Below are 20,437 nucleotides of genomic sequence, written 5' to 3'. Positions count from 1 at the left end.
GAGGAAATGGAGGACTTCCTGTTAATCCTCTGACAAACTGGCCTGTCGCCTGCTACAAAGGCAATACCGACTCTCTGTACTCACCAAGAAGAGAGTCCACATTCACGCTGTCCCTGCGGCATCTTACAACTCGGCCAAACTCTTTAAAATCTGAAAAGAGCTGGCCAACCCTGCTTCAGTCTCTACCCCTCCTGTTGCCTCCCAGGCTCTTTGCAATGCCCTTGCCTCTCACTTCATTTCACAAACCCAGGACATCCTGTCCACCCTCTCTACCCACACTCTTTCTCTCCCCTCTCCATCTGTGCTTGCTGACCCTCCTTTAGCCACCCCCCATCATCCTTCTTGTCCTTTCCTCTTTTCTCCCCTGACGAGGTCGCTAGACAAGTCCGATCTATGAAAGCCTCGTCAAAACAGGTTCATCCCTGTTCCTCTAAAACCATCAAGGACCACATTGACACCCTCGCTTCGGCCCTTGCTGATTTTTGCAACCACTCCTTTGCCTCGGGATCCTTCCCCTCCCCTCTGAAGCACTCCTTTGTGCATATTCTTCTCAAGAAACCCACAGCCGATCCTTCTTGTCCAGCTAACTACCGCCCAATTTCCATTACTCCCTTTCTGGGCAAACTCCTGGAAAAGTTGGCCATCGCTCAGCTTAACCTGCATTCCAATTCTGTTGGCTGTCTCCAGGACCACCAATCTGGCTTCAGAGCTGCCAGAAGCACAGAAACTGCTCGCCTAAACATCCGTGAAGATCTTCTCTTCAACCTTGACTCTAACATTCCCTCTGTCCTCATCCTCCTCGATCTCTCTTCTGCCTTTGACACGGTCAACCATACCATCCTGCTCAACCGTCTCCGTGAAAACCTGGGTAATCACTGATCAGGCTCTGGCCTGGCTGACCTCTTTCCTCTCAGATCGACCCTCCCAGGTCCAATTAGGGGCCTTCCATTCATCTATCTTCCTCTCTACTTGTGGTGTTCCCCAGGGTCTAACCTCTCGCCCTAGCTTTTCAACCAATACCTGGCAACTCTCGCCCACTGCATTGCCACTTTCTACTCAAATTTCCAGTGCTACGCTGACAACACTCAACTAATTTTCAGTCTGCCACCTCCTCTCCCATCTCTGATTGCCTAACTGCCATTCAAGATTGGTGTGCCGCCAATGATCTTTGTCTGAATGCCAGCAACACAGATATCCTCCTCATCGGCATACCTTCACCATCGTTTCCCCTCACTCTCTGGCCGGCCTCCCTTGGCCCTCCTCCTACCCCCACCTGCAAGGCTAAGAACCTCGGGTCATCCTTGACTCCACCCTTTCCTTCTCCGCCCACATCTGTGAGGTCTCTAAAAAATCAAATTTCCTACTGCACCTCCTCAGAGGTTCTCTGCCTTTCCTCTCCTTCCCCCAGAAGCTCATGGTAATCCAAGCTCTGGTTCTCTCTAGGTTGGACTATTGTAACAGCCTCTTTCTAAATCTACCTGCCTCTACTCTCCGCCCTCTGCAACTAATCCAGAACAGGACTGCGAGACTTGCCCTTGGCCTCAAGCACTGGGATCGTATCTCTCCAGCTCTGAAATCTCTCCATTGGCTCCCAGTGGATGCAAGGGTTAAATTCAAAACCCCCTGCATTGTCCACAAGGCTTTCTGGGGCCTGGGTCCAAAACACCCTCAGCTATCCCTCCGCAAATACCTCCCCTCTCGAGCTCTTCGCTCCTCTACCTGAAACTCCCTCAGGGTCAGTCATTTTTCAAAGAAACAAGCTGGGGGTAGATCTCTGTCTACAGCTGGGGCCTTCCTCTGGAACAGCCTCCCTGCCACTCTAAAACTTGTGGAGAACCATCTCCGGTTCCGGAAGCACCTCAAGACCTTACTCTTTTCTTCTGCCTTTGCTCCCCCTCTCCCCTGCTGATCTGTTCTCTCTTGGCACTGTGCACCTGGCCACCCTCTGTCCTCCGGGCCCAGGTACCTGCTCACCCTGCCACCCTCCTGCACCGCCTCCGGGCCACCCCTTGCATTGGGGTCTGTATCTGTACGCATACACCCCCCCTTTTCTTCCTGCAATTATCAGACCTACCCTGTCTGCTGCCTTAAACCTAGCACTTACAATTTGCTGGCTGCACTATCACTGTTTGTTGCCTTTATTATTTATTTATTGGTATTTATCTGTTTCTCCTCTGCTTCACACTTTCCACTTCTCTCCCCTTCCATGCACTTTTCCCCTCCCCCTCTCCTATGCACTTGCATGTTCTCAATGTCACTGGGCGTAGTAAGATCGCTGTTTTGTTCTGCCCTGTACCTCTCCCTTTCCTTTTCGTGCTTTGAAACACTTGTGTACGAGTGCGCTAGAAATCAAATATCAATATCCCAGCATTGCCTAAACGGGCACAAGGAGTGATCATGAACGGTTCAAATCTGGGTTTCCGGGAACATGGTACTCCCAGGGGGGGGGGGGGGGGTCAGAAGATGTAAAAAGAAGAATAGAAATGAAACAAGGGTTCCTGTGATTGAAATGAGTCCCCTCACAAATACGTTCTGTGACGAAGAAGAGTAGGACTGGGATTAATGCAGATTACCGGTAAGTAATCGAGGCAACAACCTGCTTTACACTAGTCCTTTAGAAACTAAAATTGCTAAAATTATGAAAAATATACTCATCCTTTGAGGGGCTCATACATTGTAATTTGTCAATTTTTAGATCTCCGTTTTTAACATGTATGCTCAGTATTTAATTTTCACAAAATTGTCCCGGTTTTTGGTTTGAAAAATGTGGTTACCCGATCTATGTAGCCTGTCTGGGTGGTGGGTTCATGTATTTGGTTTAGGCCAAAGACGAGGGTGAGGAAGTAATTACGTTATACAACGAAAGCACTTCTGTGTGCTGTTTTAACCTGCTCGTATTCAAATGCCTTACATTTTTTTTTTAAATGTGATTTCTGTTTTTGGACCAGTCAACATCCTTATGTGGGTTAGCGCTTCCTTTGGACCCTTTTAATTAGGACGGTCTCTCAGAAAATGCACATTGCGATCTCTCCCACAATTATTTCCTTTGTACACGGTTGTCCCTGCCCATAGCCCCGAGCGTCGCTTTCTGGCTTCCCTGCCCATCGGAAGTGTTTCGCTTTCGTTCTATAGTGAGCAAATTGTCCCTTTAACATCGTCGTTTCTTTGACCCACTAACGTGTGCATCAAGTTCAATGCATTTTAATGAAACGTTCAAGTTGGACCAACATGTCTGTAGTATTGGAGGCCCCCCGTCAGCTGTTAGGTAGCGTAATTGCTATGTTGTTTTCCTCCATTCTGCTCTTTCTCTTTCACGTCCTCTGTTCACTTATAATCTGCGCCCAGCCTCCTCCCTTTTTTTTTTACACTGCCCCCCCCCACCACCAGCCTTATTTCTCGTTGCCTCCTCCCACTCCTCTCCCCTTATCGGTTTCCATCCATCAGACTCCGCTTCTCTGAAATCTACAGCCTGCCCTGTTATGAGAAAAGATGGGGGAGGGGACTCTGGATCTAGCTTGCCCCACCCCCACCATGAGGCACAGTAAAGTGCCGGAGAAATGAAAATGCTCTCCTTTTCCTGTCAGCTCGGGGCCTTTTTTTCTTCTTCTTTCTAGCACGCATGGGAGCCACAAGTCACAGAACGGTAGACCATGCCGAAAAATACTACACCTGTGTTTATCAGCTGAGCTACACCCAGGCCGCGTGGTCATTGGCAGGCTCGGCGTGTGAAATCTAGGCGCGAGCCACTGGACTTGTTGCGCGTCACCATGAACCCGTAGCACTTGTGGCCGGAAACCTACCTTTGGCGGGTTGTAAACGTAAACTGCGGACAGGACATCCGAACTGCGTGGCCTTCGAGACGTAGTTGCACGCTATTTCCAAGCTAATCGAATTTTTAAGTTCTCTACATACTCTAAATACGTCCACATTATTAAAGCGTTTTGAAAAAAAAAGGTGCGCGGTTTTGGGGCTAGGTCCGAATTTCCCCTGAAATGTATTACAGCGGAAACAAATGTAAACAATATTTTAACGGAAATGCAATGCATGTCCAATCATAACGGTGAAACGGTATCACGGGCTACGTTTACTGGCAAAGGAAGCGGTGTACAGGTGCCTAATGAAGTTAGTGGTAAAATGGTGCAGGTGGCTTGGCGAGGAGAACCGGCCGCGAGGAGGGCGCTGCCAGCCACAGAACGGGGTGCGGGTGGTTCTGCGGGGGGAGTGGGCCCCCAAGCTGGTCGTCCAGGAAGGTTGCGGGGTCACTTGTGAAGGGATTCGCGCAGCTAAGGGTGCGGGGCACTGAGGAAACCAGGGGTGCCGTACATCGTCGACCGAAAAGTGGGTGCAGGGAGCCGAGAAGGGTGGAAGTTGCGGGATTAACCGAGAAGGGGTGCGCCGAGCAGAGGATGGGTCCGGGGAGGGGGTGCCGGCCGCCGGTGCTCTGCTTTTCTCCTCGGCGCTGCCTTGTTGTGCGGAACAATAGAGGGACTCTGTCAGCCTCCCTCCCTCCTCCCTGCACTTCCCCCCCTCGCTTTGCTCACATGCACTCCCATTACACACACACACACTGCCAGCCTGCGAGGGAGGAAGAGAGGCTGTGCCGGTGGTGGAGCTGGAGCTGCTGGCGAACCCGAGCCCATGCCCTGGCTTTACACCCGTCATGGACGTTAGATTTTACCCATCAGCGCCCACAGCAGTAGGATCCTTAACTCCAGACCCCTCCTGCCTGAGCCCCTTGGAGTATTACCATTGCAACAAGGTAGGGGGACACATAGACCTTTTCTGTATTTGGAGAAAAAAAAGCCATTGCAAACTTCCTTGTCACTATTGTTTAAAACATGAATGTTGTTTTCTCCCCGCGGTTTGGGCGGGCCCCCAACCCGCAGGAAATAGTCCAGCAGCACAGCCCCATAGTGGTGTGAAATTCCGAAATAAATGCCTAGTCCTTAAAATGATGCTCGTGTGGGCGTACGGTTTTGTGTGCAAGCTTTCTGGATCTGAGCCCGCAGGCTCCTTTTTTCTGTTTACGCTGTGTTTGTGTTCTTCACTTTATAGACAGCCTTCCTTTTGTTGTTGTTAATACCCTCAAGAGGAAAGTTGGAAAGTCTCTAGCATGCAAGATTGAGTCGGTGCACCGTGCGTCCGCACGCAGATGTCCATAGAGTGAGTTTGATACGAGAGGTGTCCCTCCCCCCTCTTGTAGCTGTCAGGGCGAGCTTGCTGTTCCAACTTAAGCGATGTTGCAGTGCCCACCTCAGCATCTCGGCGCAACCCCCAGCAGCAATCCCAACCACAAAGCCTGGGGGGAGTGAAATCATCCTAATGGCCAAAGCCGTCCACGGGGAGCATCATTTTCTAGTTCGGACGTTTTTTTTGCCCCCCAAGCCACCATGAATGTATTACCTCTTTTCACTTTGATCCAAGGGGCAAGTTACCCTTGCAGAGAATGGGTGCTGTTTTATTTTACCATGAACATAAAATCCCACTGATTGTGTCCTTTCCCTGGGAGTGGGCGTAACGCCTGGCAGAGCAGCAGCCGGGACCTGAAGCCTTCCTACGTTCTTGAAATGCATTTGGCCTCTCGCACCGGTCCCGTTTCTGCATCTTGGATGGCTGTGGCCTGATTCCCAGAGCGCTTTCTCATGGGATTGTTCCATTATCAAACGCTTCTGTGAACCGGGCCCAAAAGCGTGGACCTATGTGCGATTTCTTTTCTCCACAGGAGGGAATTTTAAAATGAAGAGTATGCTTAAATCGAAATGTTGAAACGTGGGCTTGAGTCCAGCCTCGCCCCATTTAGTATGTATTATACATACAGTATATGCCCATTGCAACCTTTATTTTGTGTGCAAATACCAGCAACGCACTGTATGATCCGGAACTCTGCGTGGGGGCCAGTGGGTTGGAAGGCAAAGCCCCGTTGAGAGAGCACGCTTCTTGTGAAGGATTCCCGCTGCTTCTGGTTTGGCAGAGACTCAGGTCGTAAAATGTGCTACTTGGTGGAACATGCTCTGGGCGGATGGAGTTAACTATTGTTTGCAGTATTTTCCGTACTATTATGTTTTCGCCGAAAGGGATCGCCGTGCTGCCAGGCGTGCGCACCGCTCGTGCCTTTGTGTTTTCGTTTTGCCGGGGCCGAGCTGTGGGCGCTGTTTTGTCATCCATCACTTGCTACCTACCTGACACTTACAGAAAAAAAGAATGGCAGCCTCCTGCTGCCCGTGCCTCCGATGTTACAAACGGCAGAATGACTTCAGCATGGATGACTCTACCCGGACACCGTGGGGCTGCTGCCGTGACAGTTTTGGACATGCAGGAACGTTTCATGCAATAGTAAATATTGCCGTCCTCGAGGAGGTGCGCTGTATAAGAGCCTGGAACCTTTATTTTATGCTCTCCTTTTGCAGAGCTTCAGAGAGCGACTTTGCAACTCCAACCTATACATATAACGCGGTCCTGTGAGAATGTTGTCCCCAGTAAACCCTCGCAGCTTCGCCATCCCCAGGAAATGTCCAACTTTGGTTAGCAACTCTCCTACATCCAATTTTAATCCTCTCGAATTTCAAAAGGAGTTTTTCGCAGCCAGCTGTTACTTTTACCGTGTGGCACCTGCTACTTTTCACAACCTTATTCGCGGGACCCTTGCCTTCTCGCGGCACTTGCACAATGTGCAGAACAAAAGTGGCACCGCGTTTACTGTGAGCTAAAGTCCTCTCTAGTGAATGACGTTTTTTTTTTTTACAACAGGACAGCTCGTTCACCTGCTTTGTAAAGTGGAACGGTTAATTTTGTTGACTTTGCTTATTTTAGTGCAATTGTCCGGGGGCCGTGGGATACTTGGCACTGATGAAAAGATTATCATTGTCAAAGCAAAATACTTTTTGTTTCTGCTACGCACATGCCTCAGGGGGATGAACAGAGTTTAAGAGTTCACACCGATTTGGAATGTAAGGTGTTTTCAGCAGCCAGAGACGTTTTCTGACTAGATGGGGAAAGGCCGACCCTTGCTGCCACCTGTGCTGTGTTCCCGTTTAATGTCATACGGTAGCAGCAGCGTGTTGACATCGGCTGGCGGCCAAAAGACCCATAACGACTGCAACTCTTTTTGAACTTGGTAACATGAGGACTTCTCGTGGTTCTCTGTTTGAGTGTCGTCTGTGCGTCTAGGCATGCAGTTGTGTGCGCGCAGGCTATCCAAGGTATGGTTGCATCAGGTTGGCCTAATTTGGGGGCAGTGACAGGCCACGGTTTGATCCACTAAGTGGCCCCATACTGCGCCGTGAGGGGCTGCCAGAGGCACGCCGAGCTGATCACGCTGTAGGCCGCAGTTCAGCCCCAGGCACAGCCAGAACAGCGACCTCTAGTTATTATGAAGTGCTGGTTTCAGTTGTTAGCAAATTGCTGGAGACTTGTCCGCGGGGGTTGCTCCGAAGAAGAACGAGAGCATCCGCCCTATCCAGAGAGCTGTCTCTCTCTTACATGAGCAAAACCCTGTTGCAATAGGCCAAAGTGAGCACCACTGCCAGCAGGTGCTTCTGCCGCCACTGGCAGCCTAATGCTCAGGTTCTGACTGAAATCATTGGGTGGGGGGATGCAGCTACATGAGTGTTGGAACCCCGGGGAGGACATGGTGTCATTATTATTATTGTGCAAAACAACCACAGTGACTTGGCTTAATTACTCTTGTAGTCAAGCCCAGCAGGCGTCTCTTAAACACTAAGAATTGATTGTTAGTATATGGTAATCAGACATCACATATTATACCATACGTCAGAGTAATGCTGATTTGCAGAGTGTGTATTGACCCACATTTGCATCGACCAGTAGATATCACGATGATCATCTTTTATCCCCAGTGGAACTTTTGTCGCCGTGGTCAGTTTGCTGTTGGAGGCAAAGACATACATTTCAAAGTCGTGCATGGCACTCAGTATATTGTGTATTCCTCTTTAACCAATGCCTTGATATCTTGTGCCAGACTTGCACTGCTGGCTTTACTATGTCTGTGTTGTTGTGGTGTTCTTATTATTTTTTTTAATTGTCAATGGATATTTTTCTGAATAAACTTTAAATCTCTCTGTACCAGACGTAAGCGCTTCGAGGCCTCTGGGTGATTTAACGCTATACAAAAAATAACATAGACGTACTGGTGCTATATCTTTACGTGAGTTGGTAAGTTCATGTGATGCAGTTTGTTTTTTGTGATGCGATTGTCAAAGAATTGATCATTTTCACAATAATAAGTAAATGTAGCCTTGGAACTGTTGTCGTCAGTTTGAGAGGGACTCAGTCACGCATGATGGTATTGAGGGGGTGGGGGCCACCCTTGCAGGGGCTTGCCTGGCTATAGTTGGATCGAGGAGTCCCAAGGACACGGGACCGTTTAACATGCTACGGACATCATATCTATTTTACAACCTTGCAAAATACTTCCAAATTCTCAGAAGTCACTTCTGCAAGCCTTCAGCATTTTGGGTGAAAGTCCATGGCCAACAGAATATTTTTCAAAGCCGTAGGGGATGTGAAACTACCACACAGATAACTTGCTTATCACTTTTTTACCAAAGTCTTACATTAATAAGATTTGCCTAAGTGCCCTTTTGCCAAAACAAATCATCGCTATTGTGCGAGGTAAACCAGCAATGAAGGCGTAAATAGGAATGATTTAAAAAAGCATTAAGTCTCATTCAAAAAGGCTGTGTAACTCGGGCCCTTATTCTGTGTATAGAAAATTCATTGAACACTGTGCCTATACTCAGGACCCTTACATAATCTTTCCACCAGTGAAAGTGTAATTCTTTACGGCATTTGCACCAGTGCAAACATTGTCTTGGTTGCGCGTATGTGTCGTTGAAACTCATTTTTACACTGGAAGTTTTTTGCTACAGCGCAACATTTCCCTGCACTGTTGCAGTTTCTATAATATATTTATTATCAATGTGTTTGTGTGTGGTGTGGAATTCAGATGTCAACTTGACCTCTCTCTCTCTCTCTCTCGAGTAAATTTAAACTCTCAAAGCAAGCCATCATTTCTGCTTCAAGTTGTGAATTGCATATGCTGGCCAAATTACTTATTTTGTGATCTTCTTGGGAAAGCACTCTTTTTGGACATATACATTCAGCTATTGAAAGAGAGGGTGCCTGAAGGAAATGGAATGTCTTGTAAATGTTTCGTTGCAATGAAAAATTTGCTAGGGTTGCCCACAAGCCGGTCTCTCTGAAAGCTTTTAAGTCTGTTTCTAGACTGGCTTCCTTTCCAGCACGCTTTGATGGGACATGGTGAATATCTGCATAATATTAAGCGTTTGATGCTTGTTTCGCCTCTGGCTTTATTAAACCGGGGATTCGGAACAGACTAATGAATGCCCACCCATTCATACAAATTGTTGTCCTATTTGTGTGAGCAGCGAGGGAGAGAGAGAGAGAGAGACCTTTTCTTCTCCTTGCCCATAGAATAGGCATATTTTGCAGAATGCTGGGCCAATTTATTTCACAATGTGCTCGCAAAGGTCACTTCTGGTTAATTCTCTTTTTAGATGACGGATTCACAAAGGTTTTCAGAGAAGGGGCGGTGGTTTTACACCGTTATTCAGGGCTCAAGTCCTAAAAAAGAAAGTGGGGGCGCTCTGCTGACGTATTAAGTTAGACGTGACGCCACAGGCAGTGAACATAAACATAAAGAAATATGCACATTTAATTTGAGGGTGTCTTTCCCAACTCCAAGTGCACAGGACAAATAAGCATTTGCCAAGGTAAAATATTTTCTTAAAACATTGCTTTCTAATGGGAAAGGTGCGCACCTTTTTGTCTTAAAATGTGTAAGAAAACGTATCCTGTAAATCAAAGAATCCATGGGAGTGTTCTAGAACCATCGGCTTGGAGATTCCTGCGGTCTCGTGGTTCCGCTTCTTGTCTTTAGTGCAAGGAATCACAGACACGGCTCTGTTTATCAAGTGGCGGGAACACTTTCTAAATATTTTTTAAATGAATTGAAAACGCACAGGGAGGACGGCGTCCACCCTATGAAAAATGTGGGTGGACGCCGTCCACACACGTGTTCCCTCAACTTGAGTCCTGATTATCTCCAGGATCTTGCAATTCTGTAAATGCTTTCCTATACATCCGGCTAAACCTGTACATTTGCCACACATGAATTCTGGTGCGCAAGAATAAAGGGTACAAGGAGGCTAAACAGTTTTTTTTCCGGTTTAATCCCTTTGAAGAACTACGGACATGTAATAAAAATTGAACTGTCAAATAAACCACTGAAGGGGACGGGGATGTGGAGAGAATTGCTGTGTATGGCACGAAGTACCAGTGTCCCCAATTGCTGATATCATAGCCTGTATCTCAAAAAGTGGCCAACAGCAGGGGCTTTGGCAGTAACATGTCATTTATAATTAGAATCTCCTCAGCATAACTTTGTGGTGGGAGTATCAAGTGAAAAAAATGGCTGTAAAGATGTTTTTTTGTGTGTGGTTTTTTTGATGAACATTTATAATTTGTTTACCTTTTTCCATTTTTTTTGTAGCAGCACACACTATAGTCACAAGTCTATCCATTCCTTTTGCTATCACTTTAAATTCATGCTGAGGACTGCATCCCATCTGAAACGCAGTTTGCGTTCCTTGGTTTTTATAGGAACTATTTCTCCAACATGGTGATGGCAACATAGATTTTTTGAGTATGTGAGGTAGCCCAAGCACTAAGAAGTCAGTTCTAAGACTATCTGAGTTTAAAGCTTTTATGCACTGTCCACTTTGCAGCTATGAGTTCATTTGACGTGATTGTTAATTAGAGGTGTACCGAACTTCAGTTCTAGTAAATATTCTGGGTGAAAATAAGTGAAACCACTCTGGCCGAATAGTTTATTGCTATTTGGATTTTGCCGAATACTTTGGCCCTCATTAGGACCCAGGCGTTAAGGGGTTTACGGCGCCGTAAACGGCGCCGACCCTTAACGCCTGATTCCAAGGTCCCTTTGCGGGATGGTGATTTTAACGCCTGCTTTTTGTAGGCGTTAAAACCCATGCCGCAAAGGGACCTTGGTGCTAATTACGCCACCGTAAACTACGGTGGCGTAATTAGCACCTTTCCCCATTCCCATTATGCCCTATGGGGCAAGAATGGGGAAGGGTAAAATGGGAAATGGGGATTTACCGCCCCACTCACCTTGGAATGGGGCGGTAAATCCGCCAACCTACGCCATGGTGGTAAGGGTACGACCCAGGCGGTAACTTACCGCCTGCGTCGTAATGAGGGCCTTTGTCTTCTCATTTGAATGTATTTGAACAAGTCGGAGGCAAATATGGAGTACAGAATGCAAAAGGAAATGGGATTGAATGTGGTCTGACAGCATTTCATGTTAAGGGCCTGTTCCGAGCTGGGCTGCAACAGTGCAATCGGCAGTATTTGGTTAGTACCGTTGATTAAACAGTCTTTTCCAATTCTGGTTTTTATCCAGTACCGTGAGTGCTATTAGGCTTTCTGCTACAAATCTGCCTATTTTGTACCTCCGCCTCAGACATGGAGGTCAACATCTAAAATGGTTCCTAATATTTTTTTGTAGTGTTCATTTTTATTTTACTCTATAAAAGTGAAGCGCAGGCGCGTGGCATCAATACTGTGAAAACCCTTTTTTACATTGAGTCCTGGTAAGGGTTAAAAAGGTGCGCATCTCTTATACCCCTCTCACCACCTTAACCATGTAATGCAGAAAAGGGTCCGAATGAACCCTTTTATGGATAAAAGAATGTGCATTTGCGGTATGAGCCACTGCCGTACAGTATCCATTTCCACCTGTGCCTTGAAGGTTGGATGACTGACCTTTTTAGGTTATTACTGGTGGAAGTGGTGTTTCTGGAAGACCCCTGGATGTGTTTCTGAAATGCCACCTCTGCCAGTGGTAAACTCAGAAAAGGGATGGATTTTCACCATTGGTGGAGGTCTTAAACTCCCACCTCTGAATGAAGCCTTAAATATCAGACTACGGTGGTGGTGCGAATGTGTGACAAGTGAGCATGTTTTGTCCCTAAGGGAAATGCCTATGGAGAGGTAGTGGAGACCTGTAGGGCTGAGGTAGTCCGTTATAAGTCAAGTAGAGGGACATGTCTCCATCTAAGAGTTCTCTCAGGGAAACCTTCTGTTGGGAAATTACTCCTGTTGCCCATTCTACTGGAAGCTCTATAGAACGACAGGAGCAAGGACTCTGTATGTGACAAAAGTGTAGAGCTGTGCTGTCTTGGTGATTTCCCAATGGTTAGGATGCCTCTTCTAAGCCAAGAGGGATGCAGCTGAGACCTCTACGTGTCGGGCAGTGCAGGATGTTGCTGACATTTCCAAACACGCATTGGTCTCTTTGGTGAACATACTTATTATGAACTCTCTTGGGTAACATTGTAATCCAGTGGGCCCGACATGATCCGGGAGCACCATTGCATGGATAAGGTTGTTGGAGAGCACTGCATCTGTCGGCTTTTTGCGGTGGAGTGTTGACTAGTGAGAAAAATGCCTTAGCTCATTTCGTCCTATAGTGTGGTGGGAATGGGATGGAGTAAGTGGACCTAGGTTGAGATTTGGTGGACTTGAGTGACTGCCCAACAGACGAGTGCCTTCTTAGCGCTTCTAGGAGTTGGGCCGATATAGTCGTATGCCAGTTGTACCACATTTGATTACCCCCTGCTCCAACCCTATTGGCCTACCTGGGAGAGTCCTCTCAATGTTTTGCTTTGGGGGTGGGATAGTCGGGAGACGGCGTCCACTCACCTCACATGCACCCTCAACTTGTGTCCTGCACAATAAGACAGAACCCACTTATACATTTCAGCAGGAGCTGCAAAGAAGGTTTGAAATTCGCTCTCCACCTAAGCTACCCCACAACCCGCAAGAGATTGCAATGTGTGTGGTTTCAATGGCAATTACAAATGCAATGTTCATTGTGTTCACTGCTGCCTGGCACTTTCCATTTGTGACGCCTGTCACTTTGAGTAGTAGCACTGCTTTCGCATATGCAGCAAAATTCCGTACATTTCATCACTGCTTTTTTTGGTAATCCGTTCTTATGTGGCTTGCATGCTTTAAATAAGGATGATATTTTGATTAAAATTAAGAGAAATAAATGGAGGGGGTCGAGAATAACCAAGTGTCAACAGACCTCCTCGAAACGCAAATGGACACCAGAATCCAGGAACTGCAACGCTGTGAGGAAGATCTCCAGCTCAAGGTCGACTACTTGGAAAATCAGAGAGGAGGAACAACTTGAGAATTTTCGGCCTCGAGGAGATCGAAGGAGAAACTCCGGTGGGACTGGAAAGTAAAGTTCAAGACATCATCCGAATTGTCCTGGGGTCCGACTCAGGTGAAACTCTTCTCCTCGACAGGGTTCACCGGGCTGGGGTTCAGGCAGGGGCCCACGCTCGGTCCTGGCAAGATTTCACTATTACAGAGACAAAGATAGGGTTCTGGAGAGGGCAAGAACCTTGCGCGATATCCAACACGGTAACTCTAGAGTGACCATATACCAGGACCTCTCCGCCCTCACGCTCCAGATGAGAAAGAAATGCGGCTCCATCACCAGATGGTTTCAAGAAAAGGGAGTGTGATACCGCTGGGGCCACCCGTTCTACCTCGTGTTTGAATGGCAAGGCCAGAGATACTACCTAGTCACGGAAACGGACATTCAGAGGGCCGCTGATGAACTCACGGGAGACCACGCCGGATCATCTGGGGATCGGAGTGGAAGCCAGAGAGATTGCAGTCATGTTACCCGGGGTCTGGACCCCTCTCATGGGAAACTCAAAGTCAAGGGATCGCGCAAGTTTCGGAAGACCAGACACCCTTCTATGGAACGAGGGGACGCATGCAGCACTCAAGACTTAATCACTAGGCCATGGCCTGGTTTAGGCCCTCCCACAGTCATCATACCTTCGAGGACCTCGCTGGGCACAATATGTTTTTCCCACAATTTGCGTGGAGTTCCTAGTTCAAACGACCCGGGTCGGAGTTGCAATGCTGCCCATTTTTGAGGCTGTTATCTGGTTTCACGGTGTGACGCTGCCCAATTTGCCTCAAAGAACTGCTGGCGGCACGCAACCCGGCATTGTGACATACTCTAAGAGGGCTGGGAGTTGCTGGTCGGCTGCCAGGGTTGGAGGATGGATAAGGATGGGGGCACTGTCACCGGATTCCCTCCAACACTAGAGGGTCGGCATATACCGTTTAGAGGCACAATGCAAGGTGTCATACCAAACATTTCTTTTCCCGGGGCCGGGGTAGCAACCCTGGCGGTTCGTTGCTCGCTTCAATCCCCTTTGAGGAGCAGGCGGCGAATGCCCTACAACACGGGTAAGGGGGAGGGAGGTGGGATGGGGTTTTTGACGGGGTCAAGGGAATGGGGGTAATCCAGCTCAAGTCATGGTCACTGATCTTACAGCGGGTTCTAGATAGCGGTCATTCAGAGGGGTTTAAAGCGCACAGAATGAAAGGTGATAATGATTGAAGGGAAAATAGGTACGCTAAATGTCAAGGGCCTTAATTCTCAGAACAAAAGGTCCCTTGTGAGTAATGTGTTCCGCAAACACCTGACATTCCTTTTCCTACAGGAAACACACTACAGGCAAGGAAAAGAGTCGAAAATAAAGGGGAAAGAAATTGGTAGCAACTACTGGGCCTCCCATAGGAGCTCAAAGAAGGAAGGGGTGGGCATCCTTCTTAGCAAGACCTTTTGCCTTACGGGAATAGAAACCAAGAGGGGCTTTGGGGCCGATTCCTGGGTATCAAGGGAACCTACGAGGGGGAACGCATCACTCTGGCCACTTTATACGCACCCAACTCGGGACAGATACATTTCCTAACCCAAATCTTTAATCTCATGGACGAATGGGCAGAGGGCGCCATGATACTGGGAGGGGATTTTAACCTGATATCGTATCCCCGCCTGGACTGGTGGTTCGCGAAAGGGGGGGCACCCAAGGCGACCTCTAAAGACAACCTGGCCCTGCAAACCCTCCTGAGGGAACACTACTGGGTGGATGTCTGGCATAAAGCGCACCCGGGCCAGGGTGGATACACCTTTTGCCTCACCCCCGCACTGTACCTATACCAGGATTGATCTCCTGTTGATCGCTGAAGAGGGAAATATGGGGGGGGGTAGAACGACCAAAGGTAGAAGCCATCACATGGTCCGACCATGAACTACTCCTAGCCAACTGGTCGTTGCCCATCTCCCCAAGATCCTCCCGATGGCGATGCAACGACACGCTCCTCGGAGACCCTGTATTTCGGGATTTCATGAGCAAGGAAATGGCGGATTACTTTGAGATAAATGACACTGGTGAGACCGATATGTTCATGGTATGGGAGGCGTCAAAAGCCACCTTCAGGGGCCTCCTTATTGCTGAAGGATCGAGGCATGAACGGGAAAGGGGCCTCATCGAAAATAGAATCCGCACAGAGTTGGGCGTGCTGCAAACCAAGCTGGGTCTCCCATGGGAGGACCTTGGGGCGCTCCTGGAGGAGATGCAAGGCAAAAGACAGGAACTCCACACAGTCCTTATAGGGGAAGTCGTTAAGAAAATGCGATACACCAAGCAAAGGTACTATGAGAGGGGGGATAGGGTCGGGACCCTTATGGCACGGAGAACCCGAGGCTGTAGAGCCGAGAGAGGTGTCCCTCTTCTTAAGGACGGGGTAGGCGGGACACATAAAGGCTGGGAGGAAATAGTGGAAAGCTTTGCCGACTACTATAGCACACTGTATTCCAGACAAGCGGGCAAATCACTAGACGACATCCGTACCTACCTGGCAGAACACCCTCTGCCCAAGCTGTCAGAAGTAGAGCTAGAGGCCCTGGACGGGGAGATATCGGAGGAGGAGGGCGCCATCAAAAAACTAAAAGCGGGAAAGGCAGCGGGGGGTGACGGCTACACGGCGGACTTCTATAAGCAGACCCAATCTGTTCTCCTAAAGCCACTAGCCAAACTATTTAAACAAATCAAGAACCAAGACTCCATTCCCCCGACGTTCTTACAGGCCCTCATCACCGTAATATCCAAACCCGGTAAAGACCCGACGGAATGCGGGTCTTGTAGACCTATTTCGCTCCTAAACCTGGACGCTAAAATCTTCGCAAGAATCCTGGCCTCCAGATTAGAGCGCAGTCTTCCTCGCTTGATACATTCTGACCAAGCGGGATTCGTTCTAAATAGACAGGGTACCGACAACATGCAGAAGACTCTCCACATGCTCACATCCAGGGTGGTTCGGGATGAAGGTGCGCTCCTACTGGCTCTCGACGTGGAGAAGGCCTTTGACAGGGTCAGTTGGGCTTTCATGGGGGAGGTTTTCACGACAATGGGCATTGGCCCGAAGTGGCTTGGTTGGATGTCCGTGCTTTATTCCTCGCCCTCCGCCAGGGTTGTAGCAAATGGGATGGAGTCCAGAGTGTTCCCCCTCAAGCGCGGTACACGACAGGGTTGCCCACTGTCCCCGTTAATTTATGCACTTGTAATGGAACCATGGGCAATCTCGGTCTGCAACGACAGAGCCATCAGGGGGGTACAGATAGGTGATACACATTGCAAAATCTGCCTCTTCGCAGACGATGCACTGCTATACATTACAAAACCATCCCAGACGGTCCCCAGGATGCTACGGGGTCTCACACGTTATGGGGAACTGTCTGGCTACAAAGTCAACCTGGAGAAGTCGGTGGCATTCATAGGGGGTAACCTGTCGGACCCAGAGGCATTCTTTGTGGGAGGACTCCCCTTTACCCGGCGGGAGGAAGGGTTCCGGTATCTGGGGGTCCAGGTGACGTGCGACTATGAGGACCTATATTCGGCCAACTCCCCCCCCCCCCCCCCTCTGGTCAGCAATCAGAAAAGACGTGGAAAGATGGGCGGGGTTGGGTCTCTCCTGGATGGCACGCCTTAGTCTCATAAAAATGGTTATCCTTCCCAAGTTCCTATTCCTCTTCCAGATGCTCCCGGTGCTGGTCCCTAAAACATTCTTCACGGAAACAAAGCGTGTCCTCCTCAACTTCCTCTGGTTGGGAAAAAAGCATAGGATCTCTTATGAGGTGCTGACCAGGCCGAAGGAAGACGGCGGGGTGGGATACCCCGATTTGGAAACATACCATAGGGCTTCCCATCTGAGAATCTTGATCGACCACTTTACCCCAGGTACGGAGCAACAATGGGTGGCTATGGATAATAGGGTTCTCGCACCTGTCACAGTGGAGGAATGGCTCTGGGTCCCAAGGAAAATGATCCCGAGAAGTGTTTTGAACCATCCAGTCCTGAGGGTGCTGTGGTCCCTGTGGAGGGAGGGAGGCTACTATCGCTGGCTCACGACCTGGCCCTCTCCGCTGAGCTGCATTTGCCCCCCCCCTTCTTAGCCAAGATAGCAGAACCAGCAGCATACCAAAGGTGGTTCGAAGCCGGCCTTAGCAGGACCGGCCACCTTTGGGTGTGGGGCACGTTCTTACCCTTGAAAGACCTAGAGGAGGCACTGGGAATAGGTACCCTGTCCCCTTTCCGTTATCTCCAACTCAAGGGAGTTCTCACGGAACCATCATGGGGGGATACCCTCAGGAGGGACCTTACAGACTTCGAGAGACTCCTCCTCTCTGCCAGAGGCTCTAAAGGCATAATATCATGCCTCTACAAACTCTTCCTGTTCTCCATCCCAAGAGATCCACCCCCGGCATGTACACAATGGGAGAAGGACCTGGGAGAGGAAATCGATGACGAAAGGTGGGCGGCGATGTGCAGGCGGGCTAACAAATCCACGGCCTCCCCCCAATATCGCCACCAGGCCCTAAAAGTCCTGCACCGCTGGCATTACACCCCCACAGAGGATAGCTAGAATGAGGCCGGGATACAACCCACATTTCTGGAAATGCAAGACAGCAAGGGGGGACTACATTCACATGTGGTGGGGGTGCCCCGTGGTCCAAAAGTACTGGGGTGAGGTGTTAACGTGGATCGAAGGGGTTGACGGGATTGAACGACCCGCCTGCCCTTGGCTCCTCCTCTTTGGAATTGACTCAGGAGATGGGCAGGAAGACACCCAGGATCACATGCTACAGATCATGTTGGTGGCGGCCAGGTGCTGTCTGGCACAGAGGTGGAAAAACCCCAGAATGCCGGGGGAAAAAGCACGGGTCACCAAAGTGCGCGCCATGTACGACATGAAATTCCTTACACACATACTTGACGAGGCTAAGTCAAATATCGAAGAGACGTGGCTGCCCTTCTTCGACAAATATGGTCGCCCCACCTAACAACACCCTGGCCGGGGGCTCCTCCGCTGGGGGCGATGGGTTGCTACCCACTAACTCAATTGTGAACTTTATGAAACCTGGCCCGTGACTTTGGCGGTCTAAGTAACTCATTCCGGCTGTACGGCTATACTCTTTGAGAACCCGCTAAGCAAGCACCAGATGCAAACTTGAACTGGAGGTGGTGGGGATAGGGGGGACGTGTAATGATCGGTTCTTTGTTATTTCGTTCTTCAATATGTCCTGTGATGTTATAACACGTGCAAAAACTAATAAAATATGATTTAAAAAAAAAAATACTTGGGAACACATTTTGGAAATGGTGATTTACAGTGTTTTTAAAACTTGGCCTTTGAAGTTGGGAACATAATGTACTGATTAAAGCAACTACTCGGCCTCATATTCGGCTTCAGCTGGATATGTGACAAACTGTTTGGCCGAATACTAAATATGCTATTCGGTACGCGCAGTTGCAATTGGTCTTGTTGGTCTGTGACCCTCACGTTGATTTGTCTGTCATTGACCTAGGCATGGAGTTGATGCATCGATTGTATGTTTGTGAGTGGCTTGTCATGATTGTCAAAAAGAGGGGAGAGCACTCGGGTAATCTGCCATCCACAGGATTGGAATGGTATGATATTTTTCCTAGTTGTCCCCTTTCTGTGGTCAAACACGAAGGGCTTGAATCCTCTCAGAGTGAGAAAGATATTGGTTCCCCTGCATAGGTTGTGTAGATTGGATGGTTCGTCCACTGTATCAAAGGCCACCGATGGGTAACATGACAAGCATACTAGGGAGGGATATTTTGCTGAGTCTGCCTTTGCCAGGTTTCAAACCTGTGACTGCAGGTCACCAAATTCTCTAAAACAAGTTCCTAACTCAGTGGGCTATCTTATTAGCATCCCACAAGGAGTGCTCCTGCCCCGTATCTCTTCCGCTCTGTGGAACACAAACATTTTGAGCAAGTTTAGAAAGACGTATGGATATGAAAATCGCTGATACAATCGTTTTCTATGATCCTGGGGTTTGCTGCAGTTGACTGGTGTCATATACATTTATATTATACACTATGCTGTCTATTTTGCACAGAGCTAATGATAATTGTGGTCATTTTAAATAAAATGGTGGTTGCTTTCAGGGGACTGCCAACGTTTGTACTTGCATACCATTGGGTTCCCTCAGTGCAATTTTTGAAGCCCCTCAAAGCTGCGTGTACGCGTGAAGAGTAAAGCACCCGCCGCTTTGAGAGAAATGAAACGCCGGCTGGAAATGATGCTTTGCAGACACCATTTTATAATGGATTCCAATTGAAGCCGCCTGCTTTGGGCATATTCCATTGGAATCCTTTGGTTTGATGCCTGCATCTCACTGTTCCTCTAAGATGGAGGTGGAAAGCAAAGTGGAGATGCAACCTCTGCGTTACTGCCCTCGCTTAGATCAGCTGTAAAAATGGGGCAGAGCTTTAAATGGAGACTTTTACGCCAATGAGACTGAGACCCCAATGTCTCATTTCACCATAGATTTACAATTTTAAAACGAGGTGTACTCAATTTCAAGTGAACCGTGTGTGCCAGAAACCCTTCATCTGACACCGACTGCACTGATCACATTTACCTAGTTGAAGTACTGTACACTCTCGGGATTTATAGGATAAGAAACGGCTCAGTTTTCAGGATTAGTTCATCTCATGCAACAGTTGCACTTTGTAAAATTGACTCCTGATAAGGTCATTACAAACGATTTGTAATGCATGCATTTTGATGTGGCGGATTTGCTACTTTTCGCACAGTTTCCAAAACTAGTACAATACAGTATTTTGCTGTTTTTACGCTTTTTGCTGCAAGGCCTTTTTCCCTCCTCCAGGGTAGTTTCCTTGAAGGGCTCATTGTTCCTAAGCATTCTAACTCGAGCCAGCGGTGAGCCTTTCTGTTGGCCAAACTAGCACCAAGAAAAGCAGCAGAGCGTCTTGGAAGGCCGCCTCCTACTGTCTTTCATGTTGGTGCATACATACTAGGAGCGGCCCTGTTTCTTCCCTCGGTGGTCATCCACCGGGATTGTTAAATGAACAGAATCTACTTCCTATGTTGATAAAATCAGAAACTGGTTTGCAGTGCATTGGGAAAGCCAGCCTTTTTGGATTTCCATAGGCTGATATGT

The 20,437-nt window shown here is 48.5% G+C and overlaps 1 protein-coding gene across 4 annotated transcripts in view; it reads left to right on the top strand.

Moving 5' to 3' along the window:
- The first annotated feature begins 4,481 nt into the window (after window positions 1–4,481).
- TOX2 (TOX high mobility group box family member 2) overlaps window positions 4,482–20,437 on the top strand; it is a 1,178,640-nt gene continuing 1,162,684 nt past the window's right edge. The window contains exon 1 of one of the 4 annotated variants that reach the window (XM_069652135.1): window positions 4,482–4,759. In XM_069652135.1, the coding sequence (XP_069508236.1) occupies window positions 4,661–4,759 (99 nt within the window). In that variant the 5' untranslated portion in view covers window positions 4,482–4,660. The remainder of the gene's footprint in view (window positions 4,760–20,437) is intronic. The other 3 variants (XM_069652136.1, XM_069652137.1, XM_069652138.1) reach the window with 3 other exon arrangements.

Source organism: Ambystoma mexicanum, chromosome 3p (assembly GCF_040938575.1).
Source record: "Ambystoma mexicanum isolate Mex_15411 chromosome 3p, UKY_AmexF1_1, whole genome shotgun sequence".
Taxonomy (NCBI): Eukaryota; Metazoa; Chordata; class Amphibia; order Caudata; family Ambystomatidae; genus Ambystoma; species Ambystoma mexicanum.
This window is presented reverse-complemented; position numbering and strand designations above follow the sequence as displayed.